General features: G+C 37.8%; 1 protein-coding gene across 1 annotated transcript; it reads right to left on the bottom strand.

The window, feature by feature from the left end:
* Positions 1–216: 216 nt before the first annotated feature.
* On the bottom strand, positions 217–17235 carry qdpra (quinoid dihydropteridine reductase a). The gene is made up of 7 exons (XM_042493556.1): positions 17073–17235; positions 16893–16985; positions 15548–15644; positions 14112–14252; positions 9417–9525; positions 4518–4601; positions 217–1277 (listed from the first exon to the last, which is right to left on the bottom strand). Exons 1-7 carry the CDS (start codon positions 17154–17156, stop codon positions 1175–1177), a joined length of 711 nt encoding a protein of 236 aa, XP_042349490.1. The 5' UTR covers positions 17157–17235; the 3' UTR covers positions 217–1174.
* Between the last annotated feature and the right edge of the window lie 864 nt (positions 17236–18099).

Genomic DNA, 18099 nt, shown 5'->3' with positions numbered 1-18099 from the left:
AGTTTTTAAGTCACTATATTACACATATATTTCAAACTCAGAAATCTGACACTCATAAAATGGCGAGCAGTGAATGTAATACATTATACAGGAAAAAAACTGTGATTCTGAATGTTTGTTATAATTGAAAGCTCCGGGACGGCCACTGAAAACAACCTTGAGCTGAGATTCTTCTCTGTTCCAAAGGTCAAGGATGAACTTTGAACCTCAAATAAATCCTGTTTTTTGGCTCATTTTATTTTGAATTTGACAGTTACAACACACGACTTAGAAAACCCACAAAAGGAGCAGGGCACCTTTTTCACACGGCGGACACCAAGGACACTTTGACTTGATAGCGAACATAAAATAAGGCCACTCCACTTCACACCGTATTGTCCGTTTGAGGGAAGAAGACAGCGGCTTTCTTCTGGGTTTGAGGTTTCTACAAGCAGAAGACCTTCAGGGATGACAAACAGCACAGACTAAAAGGTCTACAGATTTCACGTATAACACTGTCATGTGTTGAAGAAAATGTAGCTATCTGTAGGAGGTTGGTAATATGCATTTTGGAAAAAGGAGGAAATACTCATTATTTTGTCACCATTATAATTACTGTGTCAACACTACTGTGACACAGTAATTATAAAAGTGTGGTGTAACTAATTATGTATGCATCTTAATCAGTGACTGCTTCCTCAGTCCTGACCAAAAAAGAGCTACAAACACTTATCAATTTGAAATATTTCCCATTTAACACGCTTAACTGATCTTTGAATACGTCTTTAAAATTGTTGTGCAAGAGTGGAGAGTGTGTCCTCATCATAACTGGATGTACAACGCAGTCTGACTGTTGCTGTGGGATCATTTTAGGGGTTTACAGCTAGATGGCGCTCTGATGCTGCATTTGCAACGACAGCCCCTCCTCCCTCGTCCTCCTCACCCCTCCAAAACAAACCCATCTAGCCTTCTCCTCTCCACCTCCTTATTTTATCCAGTTTCTCTCTGTCACCATCTCTCTTCACCTCTACACCCTCCAACTCTCTTCATCACTCCTCCTATCTCCTATCTCTAACTCTCCTTCCTCATATCCTCCTCCTCCTCTCTACCATCTCTGGGCTTCTCCATCTCCCCATCTCTCTTTCTCTCTGCCTCCCAACCCCCCATCACTGTCTCCACAGCTCCACTCTGTCCTCTACTGCGCCGCCACAGCCTGGGTTTCGCCTCCGGAGGTCTGCACTTGCATCAGGCTTCCTGAAGCAGGCCGGTTCGCTCCTGAAGCCCAGTCGAAAAACATTCTGCAGTAAAACATTGAAGTGGAAACATTATTTGAGAAGCAGATAAACCCCAACATGTTCATTTGTTAATACACATGCTTAAATAAACACCTAATATCCTCTTTATGTCTATTCAAGACCATCACAGTGAATTTTTACATTAATCTGTGCAGCAACATATCATCTACAACTACGTGTACTATCATGGTACAGTATATATATTCAGTATTATTGTCATTTTGGGGTTGTCCTGGTGGCCTGGTGTTTTTAACGTATGCCATATAACCACAATATTCATATTTGCCCTCTAAATCCACCCAGTGACTAACCAATAAAGGGCAACTGCCCTTAAAATTAACCCTAAAACAATTATATTTGGTCCTAGTTGAGTTTCTCCTAATGAGTTCATCTCAGTGAAACCAGCAAAGTTATTATTTTTGTTGTCATTTTTAGTCGCAACTGTTACATTTAAAGGTATACAGTCAACATTAACAAAACCTGTCAGCCAATCAGAAACATGTATTTTCGGTTGCCATGGCACATCATTTACTTAGTTTAGCACTGGAACTGTGTATCGACTTTCATGCTATTCAGTGATGACTGAAAACTGTATCAAAACCTCCTAAGTACCAGAAGTTGGCAATGAATGCTTGGTCATTTTTGTTTATCTATCATTTAAAACATTTAAGCGATTGCCAATTTTAATCAGAGTTTGGGGAATTTTAGACTGTATTTTATTTTATGTATTTATTTATTTTTCCTTCCTGTGTTTGAAAGTAGAGGGTAAGAGTGAGGGGAAAGGGGGAGAGAGGGGATGAGATTAACTTTGGCTCCCAGGTTGGAATAAAACTTGTGTTGTTGCGGTAAGGATACAACCTTAGTACACACTTAGTACACACTCTACAAGATTAGCTACTAGGTGCCCCTGGACTGTATTTTATCTATGTAGGCTAAGTTACAGTGGAGCTGCACATTTTAGTCATTATTTGACATTTACTTTGGGGGGAAAAAAGGGTTTGTAAACAACCCGAGGTAAAGTACCAAAAGCTGCATATCGCATTGGCACCAACATTAAATATTTTCAAATTATAGCATATTTTTTGGTGGGCAGGCAGTAACTTCAACTGAGAAATTATGCATCTACAGCCTGAGTGAGTTCTCCTAATTTTTTAAAATGTAGAATAATAAATTTGACAACCTGTGACTCCAAAGTAATTATGTGCACTATAAATAACATCTTCACTTTACAGTTATGTCCAGGTTTTATGAATGAAGCTTGTCAGAGAACAGGAAAAGGGACAATAAAGCACACAGTGCCACCTAACTTCATTTCCTGCCATCCAGACTGCTTCTATTTCTGTCCTCAGACCCTCATATGTTTCCTTGGGGATTATCAAACTGGATCAAATCCCATGTAATCTCCTCTGGCCTACACGCAGCAAAAACACAAGGACTCTTAGGACTCCCAAGACACTTTGTTTCCAATGAACTAATTACTTGAATACATCAAAACTTAATTAAAATTAAGTAATAAAGTCCAGGTATTGGAGGACTCTTTCAGGCATCTTAAAGCATTTATAAAATTAGGGAAACTTTGAAATTCTGTTCTTCAAATGAAACTGAACTTCTAGAAATAGTGAAAAATGGATGAATACAAAAACATCAATCTGTAGTTTATATTACATCTGACAATAACAAATCCATCCTTAGAAATAAAGGTACATACCAGTTATACCTCGGTTAATAACAGTAGCTCATTAACATCTCAAACCACTTCAGTTGGACATGTTGCACTAAGTAAATTATTTATAATGTGGAATTTGATTAAATCTCTGGTGTAATCTATGTAGATTACATAAATAAGAGATTAAATGCCATACATAATACACTACACAGACAGAAAAATGTATGAGCAAGCAAGAAAAACAAACATACACAACAGTTTCATTAATCGCACTGAGCTGTGGGACCAGCGTAGATCTATTTTGCCATCTCACGGTGAAATGTCACATTTTGATTCCTTTTTTTGATAATAAATTTGTCATTATTTTATGACCGAATTCCAAAAGCCTGTTTAAATTACACAGAAGATCCATGGTAGTTGATTACTATAAATTCATGTAATGTAAGCAATATATGTGATTTTAAAAGGAAAAACCTGCCTAAGAAAATTAAGATAACTGTTTAAAATAAATCTTTTCTCACCTGCAGCCCATTCGTGTTCAACTGATGATCAGGTATTTCTAGTAACTTTAATGTAGTCTGATAGCTGAAAACGTTTCTCTGATCCAAAGCATCAAAAAGGTAAATGTGATGTTTAGTGTGTCAGCTCCTCAGAATCAAAGAGCTTTTTGGAAACTCAACAATCAGAGAAATTCATTTTATCTGAACGCAGCAGTCTTAACAGGACATCATGTAAAACAGACGCATGGAGACGTGTTTCAGAGCCAGTCGGGCCGGTTGTGATCAGAGACATGTAAAACGCCTGTGCATAGACAATGAAAGAATCATACTATTATGGTATGAGAATCAACTGGGAAAAACACAGTTGATCTTAGTTTGCTGTTTATGGGAAAAAACGAGTCAGTACGCCGCCACAAAAATGCTGGAACATTTAGATTATTGTTTGGACCTAATGTATATTTTATCATATAATGTTATTTTATGACTGTGTTGTTATATTCAAGTCAAGAAAACATAAATGGTGATTTATTGCGTTTTCAAGCTATGTGCTGTTAATTTCCATACACCCACCATAGATAAAACACAAAGATATGTGTTATCTTGTTAAGGGATTTTGGAAAATGAAAGGGGCTTCCCCCTGTAATTCGAAGATTCGAATCATCACTCAAAGACCCCTCAGCCAACTGGGATTCCTTTGAGTCGAGCAGCTGTTTTTTTTTGGTCAGTCAGTGTGCATTATACTATCGGGGATGTTTTGGATGTAGCTGCAGAGTGAGCGCTCCTCATTTTTACACTTCTCTTGGGTTTAGGCAGCTGCGGACTCAGACTCAGGTTACGAAAAGTAACGAATAATGTTCCATTTTTGCTAACAGATGCCCCTAAAGCATTAGACCTCATGCCCTAACGGCTAATAAAAACATTTAATGCAGCATTTCAGAATGTTAACATTTAAAAAATGACTCAAGAGCAGAAAAATAAAACATATTGTTAAAGTTATATTGATAAATACAGATATTAGCATGTTAGTCCGCTCTCTTCAGCCTCTAAATAAGACTATGAATCATTATTTGCACTCACTCTGCGATGTACTCCAGTGGTGTCCAGGAGCTGAAATCTGCATCAGGCATGAACTTCCTGTTCATCGGCGTATCCAAGGTAACCCTGTCAAATTAAGCCAGATGAAAATCAGGAGGTGAACAGCAGAGAGAGAAAGGAGAGAGGCAGACTGCAGCAGCTCCACACACACAGACCACAAACAGAGAGCACAGGGCTCATAAAGAAAAAAAAAAAGTCATCTGCATCATGTTCCTGTTTTATTATCATATTCATGACTTCAAATATTACTTAGCAATTCAACACAGCACGCTTTTGTCACCTTTAGTGCAACTACTCTAATATTAACATGCAGTTTGTCTGTGTAAGAGCTTAAAAACAACAAAACATCCTGACCTACTGTAGTATTTTACAACCAACAGTCACAGTGTTTTAACCTGTATACATACATTTAAGTGCAAAAACACTCTCTACTCTGGCCTTTACAGAAATACACTCTACACAAAATGCTATACAGTGCAGTGTTGGTATATGATGGTACGGCTGGAGAAGGGGGTTGGGGGAAGCAGCCTGTAACAGAAATGCAAGTCATTGGGCTAATGCTGAACAGATGTGACAGCACGCCGTAGAGGCAGACTCTCTCCAGCCTCATTTTAGTGAAAAATATAACCCGAGAGAGAGAGATAGAGAAAGAGAGAGCAGGAGCAGGATACCCCCCGAAAACCCATTTCAGCTTCTCACGATGACGATGCAAAAAACCCACTGGTTTTAAATTCAGTAAGTGCACAGAGCAGGCGATGATGCAAAACCCACTGTGTGTGTCATTCATCTAAAACAGATCATGTGTACAACCAGAGATCAGGTTTATCCATCTTTTATTCCTGCAGCTTATCCTCACCGAACCCACCAAACATAAAGAAATGTGAAGCATGGCTAATTTTAAAGCACAAAAGCCTTCATGTCCACTGCTGTTACTGCTTGATTGCAGTGTTGGTGTAGTTAAAGGGGCACTATATTGCTCATTTTCAGGTTTTTTATTTTGTGTTTCTACATGAGCATGTTTGCAGCTATAGCTGTTACCTTTCATTTAAAAAAGAAAGAAAGACTTCATATTTTCTGAAACTGTCTCTACACTGACACAACACTAAATGAGGCAGATAAGTTGTCAAAAAAACAACTCATGTTCGTCTGCCTACTCGGCTGCCATGTAGTGCCTCTAATGGCCTTACTGCATGTGCAACAAAATAACCAATCAGAGCCGAGGACTCTCTAACGCAGCTGTCAATCATGTCAATCTCTGCTTGTGGACTGCAGTCAATCCATTAAAGTCGGCAGCGCTGATCCAATCTGAATCAAGATTCTGTTACTGCAGCGCCTCTTTGTCTCCTGAAATGTTTTCAGACTCATATTGTAGTGTATGGCTTAGCTGTAAAATTACAACGTTTGTGACCCCAACATGTAAGAAACAGTTAAACGGAGTACCAAACAGCACCCACCAGCCTGACCAACTTTCTTTCATCGCTTTTCATTTCCTGTTTTTGTTCTTTTATTTTTCTATTTTTTGTTAGTTTCAGGTAATTTTATACATATATTTTAATTTTTTATATATTTTTGAATCTTGCTTATTTTTGGAAAATGTCTTATTAATAAAATTATTTTAAATAACAAGAAAAAAATGTTGGAACAACATTATTTTTAATGATTAATTAACTTAAAATGTTCATAAATATGGTAATTAAATGACACGTTAATTTTATTTTAGATAATATAGAAAACGTAGTTTGAACAAAAAAACTTGTAAGAGTTATGAGCTTAAAAACTTCTAGTTATAATTATGGTAATTCAATATTAAATTATCATATTTATGAACACACATATTTAACTTCATTCCTCATAAAAAATATTTTCACATTATATAAAAGGAATTAAAATTATGTACTGTTACCATAATTATGAAAACACATTTTTAAGTTGTAGTAGCACTAGTAAAAATAAAATTGGTCCAACAAATTTTTCCACATTATTTAAAAGGAATTCTAAAGTGTTAAGTTACAAAATGTCTTTTTTTTACGTGTTTTTGTGAGAAATCAAGCCACTTTGCTCAGGTTTCAAAGGGTAATACAAACACCCAAGTTTGTAACATTATATATATGCCTCCCACTAACTAAGGCTTGATTTTGTTCATGAAATCTGCCACTGGATATGAACTCTTTTCCGGAAACAATACCTAATAAATTTCAGAAGGAAAAAAACAACAATAAAATATAAAGAGCAGTGAGTGAGTGCTCCATCCAGGGGAAAAAGAAACACAGAAATCTCTCGTCTGTTTGTCATAAAGCATTACAGACCCTCCAGCTCAGTAAACATAGATGTGCAGTTGACAAGAACCATGTTTCAACGTCTGAGGCTATTCAAGTTCCAGGAAATCTAACAGTTTCCTTTTACTGCTGTAACTGACAACATACAGTACAAGGTTGTCTGGTGAAGCATTAAACTTTATCTTCTGTTCACTTATTCCTCATTTTAGTGTCAGCCCAAGGCCTAAAACTTTTGACTGCAAGGGCAATAAATATTACTGCTGCAACTGCCTATTGTTTTGTTGATGAGATGTCAGAAAACTGTGAAAAATGTTTCCCATAGCCCAAGGTGAAATCTTCAAATTTCTTTCTTTATCTGTTTAACAGTCCAAAACCAAAATGTATTCAGTTTACTGTCATCAAAATACTATCAAATACAACAATTTTTACAACATTGAATAAAAATTAAATGAAACAAGTTGCTGATTATCAAAATCTGCAAAATTCCCTCTCATTTTATTTTTATTTTCCACAAATGCAGCGGAATTCAAATCTAAAACATCCCTTTGAGACAAATTAGATTTAGAAGATAAAAGTGGTTATTCCTCATAATAGGGGAGTCAAGTATCACATTTAACAGCTTTAGGCAAAATAAGTGAGACTTGTTTGCAGTTTCTGCTTATTTCCCTGTAGAGACTCCAATAAAAAGTTCGCTGTGGAATCAATACTCACATATGCATCATCAGCAAGTGGGTGAAATCTGCTGCAGCTGTGATTTTGTTTTCAATGTTGTAAAAACCCACAGGTGGAAATTTGAGCAGGTCCCCAATAAAATAAAGGTTTTTTTTTGGCAAAGTGATGCATTAAACTCACGTTTGATGTTAAATGGTTATAAACCTAAAAGCTGAACAAATCAAATCGTAAATTTAAAAACTTAATTCACAAAACCATGTACATACAGTCTATGTATAAAACATTACAGTGTCAAGTGTCACATCTTGAGTTGAGTATAGAAAACACCAAATATTTGAATTAATTTTTGAATAGGGATGGGTATCAAGAACTGGTATTAATTGGTACTGGTATGTGATTGGGTAGGTACTTAAGTACCGATAAGCTCCAAGACAAATGGTGCTGCTATCGGTATTTAATGACATAAATTGTGCAACGTTAATTCATTCTAACCTGATTCTAACACAGCTGGCATACTTTCCCTCATGATGACGAAGCTGCCGGCATCAGGGGGTGACAGGCAAGATCAAGCCGTCGAGAATGTGGGCTCACTTTTCTAAAAGCCACAATGGTGCAGCTAAAAGCTATTTGTGTCAAAGGGTAGAATTTTAGAAATATGAAGCAGTGCAGCATCTTTGGCTGATTTAGCAAAGCAGCTAATGCTAACGTTAGTCCAGCAGTGGAGCCCTGAGCCCCAGTAGCCCCGATGGCAATGCTATGGGGAGTAGCAGAGCTAAAAATACTGGCAACACTCGTTAACGCTTCCTCCCCACTCTGCAATCGGACATTATATGTCCAGGTGGCATAACAGCGTGATATTCCCGGCTTGAACATGCAGTGTAAAGGCTCATGACAGGATCCCAAATGGCAGCTGCCAGTACAAATATTTATTCAACACAGCGCGTCCCCTGGACAGTGAAGCATCATTGAATCGTCACTGACATGAGTAAACACAGCATCAGCTGTCACCGAGGATGTTATGTCATAAGAAAACAGGAATGTCTGTCGCAATAATCTACATATTTGTGAATGTGGGTACATTTTATGAGGATAGACAGGCAGGTGTCAGATCTGTGCAGAGCAGAGGAACAAACACATCAACAGTAAATAAACCCACGACAAAAGTTTCACTCTTAGAGAGTTTCATTCACATGACGCCAATTTTCCTATGATTTTAACACAAATCTGCTGTTGACAAATGAAGGGAAAATAAGAGGGTGCATCCTCTGTGAGTGTTGATAGTGAGTTTACTGTGTCCTTTCAGATTTTGTTGTGTCCGATACAAAGACGCGGTTTGAATTGAACTGAAGTGTATTTCGAACACGTCAAAAAAGGAAATGAAGGAATAAACATATAAACATACACAAACATACAGACATATCAAGGAAGGAGTTGGAAGAAGTGCAAACGAATTAAATCCCACCCCTTTTCCATCACTTTTTGAAAAATAATTACCCCGCTTCCATTTTTATTTAGATTGAATTTTCTTAATTTACTGTATATCTACTGTACTATATATATAAACTTTATATCACTATATGTTAACATATCTAATTTGTTATTTAAATAAAAAGGAGGGCTAGAAAAAGGAAATAATACTACAAAATAAATAATTAAACAATCCCTGTGAACACCTGGTGACTGTCAAACCCCTTCTTCACCCATGTATGTCATGAAAATCATATCCTTGTACATCTTTTTAGGATGTATAAGATGAGATGTTAAGACACATTTCTGAACTATCGACTGTGACTAATGTGAATAAAAAAATTAAAAAAAACGAGCCCCAAATGTTTTAAGAGCTACCTTTTAGGCCTACTGATGGACGGTTTTAAAACATTCCCTCAAGACTAAATGTTTATCATGACCAAGTGCGTTTCCCTGCAGTACTTACGGTAGTATGGCCACAGCAGCAGCTCCTGATGGCATCCCGCTGTTTTTCGCTGCCAGACTCTGACACAGCTGATGGACAGCAGCTTTGGCCATGCCATAGCCCACCATGCCTGGAGGGTACACACAGAATATTTCTTTTAGCATCCTGGAGGAAAATTTAGTTTGCAGAGGCAACACAGAGCACATTGGATGCAGCACACACTACGCCCGGCCGTGGACGACATTGATTTAGTGGAGAGAGGTCAAGTGGAAAGAAACTGGAGAATCTATGGAGGGAACATCTTGAGACTTTTAAAGCAAACCAGGTATGTTTGTGTTGTATCTGATAGGAAGGGTGCGGAAATAAATCACATTAAATTAACTGACTACATATTAAAGCATCTCTAATTCCTTGTCTCTCTGGTTTGCTTTTTGGATCCATGTTTCTACATAAACTCAGCCTTGGATTAAGTTAAGATGTTTTATAGCTTCAGCATCTGGAAACAGTAAGAGCCTCCCCCCCGCAACATCTAACAAGCTTTCTGAAGAATGCTAAGCATCTGCCCACCCCACTAAACCAATCTCATGACAGGCTTACAAAGACCTGGCCAATAAGAACGAGGGGTGGTGACAGGGCTTTTATTACAAGCTTTTGTTTTTTACCACAAGAAAAATCAAAAGGGGCACGAGGTAATAAGGATGCCGGTCATGCAACAGCCTAAAGACAGTGAGATAAGCATGGGTTTGATTTGCTTTCATTAACTGAAATAATGCAGGCTACAGTCTGAGTGTAGATGCAACTCCCCACATTCAACAAACAAAATTATTCAACAGCAGTTTACTCTGATCCTGAAACAATTCAGACCGAGAATTAGAGAAAACTCAATAAAACTGAGAGACACTTGAGAATATTTAACACTTATATTTTTTTGGCTCACATTACCTTTTATGAGCATGAAAACTATAAGGCTAGGCTTAATATAGCTGGGTGATTATTTAAAAAGACTTACAGCTGTGCAATTAAGGATTGGGATGCCCTACGCTATTTTTAAACACTTATATATTTTTAATAACTAGCTAAAAACTAAAGTAAATAATTACAGTATTACAGAGTAATATCATTATCAGTCAGAACATCTCCTGCAGGAAAGAAAATGGAGGGTTATGTTTTTTTGTTGATGTTGTTTGTATTGCATAAAGCCTGATAACAAGTCAGGCTTAGCTATTGGCTTAATGTCTAATATGTTACTAATGTTAACTGCTGTCCATGTAGAATGACCTAGATTAAATATAAAAATATCATATCATGTCATATAAAATATGAAATTATTCAGTAAAATATAAATAAACTGGAAACAGCTATCAACCTCTTGTTTAAATGCTCTTAGCAAAACAAAATGCAACACATCTTCTCAGTTGCTTCCATGTTCCCATTTTATGACCTCAAAACACATGAACACAACAGAGTTGGAAGAATGACTTCCCTACTCGGAAATGGTGACCTTCTGACATCACACAGCATAAAACTCGATTTGACTTCTGTATTAAAGTTAGGAGGCATCAAGCTGCTTGAACAGAACGAGTAACATTGTTTTCTGTGCTTCAAAACACTAAAAGTTATCTTCTGTAGAGCCAATAATCAGATTGGAGATTAAAAAGTCACATGGAGTGCACAGAAAAAACCCTCATGTCTGGGGCTCAACCCTGAGTTTTAAATCCTAAATCAAAGGTTAGGATTATTAAAAAGCCCTTCACGACGTTTCACAACCTGTTTTTTGTTGGTCTGTTACCTTTAAAGTTTGGTTTGGAATCTCAAATTGTAATTGGTGATCGATTCAGAGCAGGAAACATGGTTTTGTTTACTGGGCAGAACATTTACTCAATCCCCCAAATTATCTTACATTCTCACCTCTTATACTTGCCTACATTATGGTTGCTGATATCTCCTGCATCTCCTAATAACGTTTCCCATGTTTAACTGGTTGTTCATTCATAAAACTTTAATTTACAAAAACCTTCAAAGTCAATTTGTTCTTCTGATCTACTTTTCTTGTTTCCGCGACACAGATGAACTGGATTTCCTCGACACTCATTAACTTTTTACTAACTTTGTTTGATCAAAGCTCGCAGTAGAAAGGATGAAGTACCTCTCAGCGGTGTTTGTTATATTTCTTAACATGTGGCTTTTGATATTGACTCACATTTAATTAGATCACACAGATAAGGGTTTGGGGAAAATAAGAAAACTTTCACAGTTGCTGTTTAAAATATAATCCTTAGAGAAGTCAGCTCTGCAGAGTTCCAACATGAATACAAGCTCAGCCAGAAGAGAACAATAGATTTTAGGCACCTTAGACCTGCATCAGTGCAGCTAACACACTCTGTCCACGTGGATAAAATGTGTGGAGCCACAACTGCTGAGTCATTCACCTCATAAGCCAGCAGCCAATGAGCCTGTGAGCTTTGTGCAGACTGCTGAGGCAGGGCTTTGTATTGCTGGAGTGTTGGATCTCAGCCCATCACGCTGTTAGCTCAGATAGAGAGGGAGACTGGACATCACATGGCACATTACCAAAGCCTCTCTGGACGCCACAGAGGCCAGCTGGTGACATGTTAACAATGGCAAACTCTGGGTAGATCTAAATTCTGTGCCACACCATCCAAAAATGCAAAGATAAGGCTTTTAGTGCACGCTCATTCATGCATTTACAATGAGGCGAATTTGTGATTGTGACAATGAGCTGTATGAAAACACTGACTTGACTTGAGGAACTGGTCGGACATGTTTGTTCAACTGTTTTCTTTTTCACTTCAACAGATTTTGGGTTTGTCTCATCATTAATGTGTGCTTCAACCCTGCCTCCTTACTTAGAGGCCAGAGGCCCCATGATACGATATTATTGCAAAACTTAAGTCACGATACAATATTATATTAATACGCTACCAAAAATTACTTTTTTTGGGGTAATATTATACAATACCATAAAATACAATACTGCCACACAAAAATATTGCGATACTTTATCATTTTTTTCTTTAACCCCAACTCCTCACAGAAGTTAGATCAACAAATCAGCGTTTTTAATACACAAATCTACATAACATGCCTTATAAATGCCTTTCCATAGATTCACAGAAATGCAGCTCTCTATCTTTGCTTACGTGTAACTCCTGCTTTATCTTAATTTGCTTAATATGACAAAGAAAAGCCATAAATTATCTATTACTGGAGACGCTGGAAATACTACTGTTTGATGTGTTTGTTGGAAGACGGACTTTAACTACAAAATTATTTTAAAGATAGCTGTAGAACTTTTTTCTGTCCATCATCGACTAAATGTCACCACCATTGTTTAAATTAAATAAATTCAGTTTACTTGTTATGATGAGACTTCCCCCTGCAAACAGTTGTATAAAGTCATCTGTGGCTCTAGGAAAGCTTTAATAATAATAATAATAATAATAATAATAATAATAATAATAAATAATAATAATAATAATAATAATAATAACACATTTTATTTGTGGGCCGCCCTTAAGAGCACTCAAGGACACCTTACAGGAACACAATATAAAAACAACAAAAAAGTTTGAAAGAACAAAAGTGAAATGAGGCAATTAACAGATAAATTACAGCAATTAACAGATAAAAGATATAAAAGTGCAAATTAGAGTGAGTGAGCATTGCGGAAGAAGTGAGTTTTGAGCCTGGATTTAAATATGAAGAGGATGTGAATGGCGTGGATCTCAGGTGGGAGAGAGTTTCAAAGGAGGGGAGCAGAGCAACTGAAGGCTCTAGCCCCCATGGAGGACAAACGGGCAGGAAGGATGGAGAGGAGGTTGGCAGAGGAGGAGCGCAGTGATCGGGAGGTAGTGTATGGTTGTAGGCGGTCAGTCAGGTACAGAGGAGCGAGGTTGTGAAGGGCTTTGAGAAAGTCAAGAGGAGGATCTTGTAGAAGATGCGCTGGTGGACCGGGAGCCAGTGGAGTTGTCTGAGGATGGGTGTGATGTGTTCAGGAGAGGGGTTCTGGTAAGAAAACGAGCGGCAGTGTTCTGGACCAATTAAAGTTTGCCAAAAAGAAGGGAATTGCAGTGGTTTAAACTGGAAGTAACTAGTGTGTGAATGAGGGTGGTAGCACTTTGGGGAGTGAGCAAAGGGCGGAGTCGATTAATATTGCGCAGGTGGAAATAGAAAAAAATTGCTAATGAAATTAACAGCAGTCCTTTTCTATTCATTTGTTGTCTTTCGTTTATTGCCGTCTTTAATCTTGAACTGCTTTAATGGACCCACTCCTGTTACATTTTAATTATTCAGCTGGTATATAGAGTGAAACGAGTGAGCAGGTCTGGGTTGAGTCAATTACTCAAGGACACTAACGGAGCAGGGGGTGGCTGATGGACAAACCACCGCCTCCCAGAGCTCATCAGCTATTCTGTCTTTTTCCCTCTTGTTTTGTTTCTCGGATCCATTTTATCGACACCTTTTCCTCGCTCTATTGTGAGATCCCCCCTCCCCATGTCTCTGATCAGTGCGTCAATTCCCCGGTCAGAGCCCTGCAGTGCTTTCTATTACCTACATTATCTGAATTGGCAGGCTGTACAACAGAGCCACATGCCCAATATAGTCTCCAATATATCAAAGTCTGCCTGCACCCCTGACGTGACACACAGCCCAACCAGGTGAAGAGAACGGTAAACACAAACATGTGTGCCTTACCTCCAGTGCCTGACAGCGCTGCTTTGGCTCCGGCCAAAGTCAATAGTCCGCCTGGTTTTAGGTGCAGAGCAGCGAGGTGGCTGGAGATAGTGGAGGTCCACACACTCTGCTTCCACATCAGATCTGTGTTTTTATATAAATCTAAGAGAGACGGGAATTTATTAGTATTTGGAGCGATCTAAAATGACAACATGCTTATTCTACAGATGCATCACCTTCTTTGGTTCAGCGTCTTGGGAAATATGCTTGTTTGCTTTCTGACAGAGTGTCACATGTTCAGATCGATAACACTCTCATGTCTGTACGTTCAGTAGAGTGCTTCAGGGATGACTTTTTTCTGTAAGCTGACAAAAGTCATCGTCCTGGTTCCCTCATCAAAAAGCCTATGTGATTTTTCCCACCAGATTTTGGATTATTACAGAAAATAAACTCTGTGGCAAACAAACATTAATATATTTTTTTACACATTTTGTTCAGTGAGATAATCTTCACAAATGAAAACTGCCTAAATACAATCACTAGAAATAATAAGCTAACATTAGGCTATAAACGAACAACACTACGGTCACATGACAACGAGGCTGTAAAGTTGTGTTTGAGATGATGACAATCTGTAGTCTCATTTAGCCACTTGTTTGCAACCACAAATCTAAAGACAAAATAGCTTCAAAAGTCACGAGTGTCGTATTTACTGACATATTTTATGTTGTAAAAAAAAACGTGCAAGTTTCTCACCGCATCTAACGTTTTCCATTAAATATCACCATTTCTCCTGATCAGCTCATCTTTGAGGTGCAGCTCCTGCTAATGTGTGCTTAAGGTTTTTCTCTAGTACCTGAAGATCCAGATGTTCAGATGGTTTTTACTAAGACCCGAATTTAACACAAAGGTCTCTTCCCTCCAAAACAAAAGGACCAGGTGGTTTAAACCAGTAAAAACACCAAATAAACTAGTTTCACATAAATATCAGTGTTTCCCCAATGCTGTTTGGCACAGCAGGAGCTGTAACAGAGCTGCCACTAACATTTGCTCAGCTTGTTTCTCTGAAAGCTTAAGATCCAGATGTCCAGTCACTAAAATTCTTTATCCTATAAAATATAAATCTAAACCAATGAACAACCAAGATCTAAAAGTGTATCATAAAATGTGGCTAAAACTGGATAATAAATTAATTTACGACAGCTTCTATTGGTCAAAATCACAAAACTGACACGTGCAAAGGGGATACGACGCCACTGACAGATTTCTTTGAGTTTGAACATTGTTGGAAATGTTTGGGACAATGAAAGTTCATTACTGAAAAAATATGAAACATTGGTCTGGTCGTTTTTAGACATTTTAATGTTTAAAATTACATATATCTTTAAATATGAATGACTGTAAGAAACAAATGGCTGATGATTAATGTTACAACAAACAAAAGGTTGAACTCTGACCTTTGGAACTGCAGCTTCCTCCCGCCCATCCTCCGGCCACACACAAGATGGCATCCACCTTCTGTTCCCCTAGCAACTGGGCCACATCTGCAGTCACCTGCACAAAATGAGCGATAACCATCAACACCGTTTCCATACAGCCATGGGGGCGGATACCATTTAAATGTCAACCACACAGCAGCTGGAAATGTTTAATACACACATTCTGCGCTGCATTCACATCAACAAACAAAAACAAGAAATATGGAGAAATCATTAACAGCTGGTGATAAATGATTGATGGATAGATTGAGTTCTTTCAAAATGTGTGTTTTTTTTTTTTAAACAAACAAAAAAATGCAAGTATGTCCCCTGATAGGATGTGAACTGCACAAACAAATTATGCAAATTGGCTGAATAAAAATATAAAAATGTGTTAATATGCTTTCCTGTATGCAATAAGAATATATTAACTACATTAGCTATTGTTTTACACAATTTAATTTTTTTAGGGACTGTTCTCTATTTATAAGGAGTGGGGTGGCTGAGGTGCGACTTTTTTTATACCCTCTCTAAATCTACAAACATTTTCCTTGAGCCTCCCTGAGTGACTTGGAGAAAATGCATGACCCTCCCTTCACCATAAACTATTTGGTAGATTTTTAAATCTTACTCTTTGATGTTTGGGAATTAAAAGTTGACGATAGGTTGAGTTGATGGGTGGCGGTTAACCTTAAAAAAAAAAAAAAGGAAACCATTGTTGAATTTTCACATTCAATGACATGTTCACTGACCAACGTTTGACAACCACTTCTGTCAGAATAAAACAGAACCAAATCTGAAATTAATTCTCATTAAATTTCATAAAAATCACTTTCCTTTCAACATGGCTCTCATTGAAAATTTTGCCACAGATAAACTGCACAAACCAACCAGCATGAATGAAACATTTACTTTATTTCAACTCAGGCACTTCCTCTTAAACTTTCAAACATCAAACAGCGAGTGTCTAAGATCTGATAACTAATTTATGTTGTACCGAGGGTCGTGCATTTTCCTCAATATTTGCATCATAAAATAAATTAAAGTACCAGAGAAAATCACACTTAAATTACAATTATTACATTTGCCAACTTTTTCTCATTCTTTTCCAATGCGACTTGAACGCAGCATTAGCATACACATTTTCTATAATCACTGCAAACAAATCATATTTGACAGCTAGTGGATTTATACCAACAATCAGACTTTAGCTAACATGTCGTAGCAGCGTCACTGCTGCCTGTTAGCTCATCGGCTCGTCATTAATGACACAGAAACATGAAATAAGTGTTATTGATGAAGCTAACAGTCCTCTGCAGCTCACCTGTCCTGCCTGCTCGGTGAAAGATTCACTCATCTTCACTATCACGTTTTCGTTTGCCTCCTCGTTTGCAGCCATGTCGATGCAAGCGACCCACTGTTTAATAATAAAAACAAAAACATACAAGTTAGCTCCCGAGTTAGCTTGTTAGCATGTGTGTTAGCACAACCTGCTGTCACTCACCCATCCTTTGGATTTGAAATGTTGGACACACTTTGAGCCCAGAGCTCCTCTTCCACCATAAACGATCACCCGGTTAGCAGCCATGTTTATGCTCTGATTAGTAAAGCAGTGTGAGGGGGAGCAGAGACAGAGCTGGGGCTAAAATATACCGACAGAGAAGAAGAGGAGGAGGAGGAGGAGGCGTTTCTCTGCTTGTGCAACAGGTCGGTTGGTCTAATGCTGCTTTCACAGACTGTCGGAAACACCACCATTACAAAGTGAAACCATGTAGTCTTTGCGTTGACCTAGTTTTTTTGTATCTGTAATTTAATTTCATACAATCGGTTGCTGTATTATTGACCTTTTTGGTCAAAACCTGTATTTGATAAGACCAAAAAATTATATATACGGTATATAAATGAAAAAAAGGAAAAGTACTCAAGCACGTGTCTTTTTATTGACAACATGAACATATACAAAAGGTAAATTTAAAAAAAAAAACCAAACATGTAAAAACGTGTGTGTAACCCGTGTGACTTTCCCCCTCTCTCTGCCTTGTGTTCTGGGTTGGTATAATAATGCGACAGGGAGCTACCCTGGGTCTCCGGCTCTTTACTGTGGTACAGTTATGGATGTATAATAGTAAAGTCTGGTTACAGCCAGGGTACAACAGAAAAACGTCAATGAGCTGAGTGTGTACACTGACGGCGGTTGAGCTCATACCTCCTCCGGCCATTCAGGAAGGGCTTTTTCCATTTACATTTCATAAACATGTCAAATCATTTATATAACGAGAAAACCCTAATTTTTTAAACAGTTTTTCATGAAGAAAATAGAATTTCATTTTTAACTTGTGAAGTTGATCCTTAAAGAAAATCAACTACACTTGACAGCTAAAATAGCTTAACTTTTACTACAATATATAAAGAAACAATATCATCATTGATCATAAAAATATCTCCATTACTGTGGTACAACATAATGACATAAATGAGGCGTGTGTGTACGGTGACGGCGGCTGAGCTCATAACCTCGTGATTGAAAACAA

Source organism: Plectropomus leopardus, chromosome 9, assembly GCF_008729295.1.
Source record: "Plectropomus leopardus isolate mb chromosome 9, YSFRI_Pleo_2.0, whole genome shotgun sequence".
Taxonomy (NCBI): domain Eukaryota; kingdom Metazoa; phylum Chordata; class Actinopteri; order Perciformes; family Serranidae; genus Plectropomus; species Plectropomus leopardus.
This window is presented reverse-complemented; position numbering and strand designations above follow the sequence as displayed.

Bases quoted from the DNA above. Each gene is read 5' to 3' on its own strand.
- qdpra (XM_042493556.1), bottom strand. From the start codon at position 17,156: ATGGCTGCTAACCGGGTGATCGTTTATGGTGGAAGAGGAGCTCTGGGC. The intron at 15,645-16,892 runs GTGAGCTGCAGA...CATTTTGTGCAG, and splicing joins TCACCGAGCAGGCAGGACAG to GTGACTGCAGATGTGGCCCA. The intron at 14,253-15,547 runs GTCAGAGTTCAA...CGTCTCTCTTAG, and splicing joins AGGAAGCTGCAGTTCCAAAG to ATTTATATAAAAACACAGAT.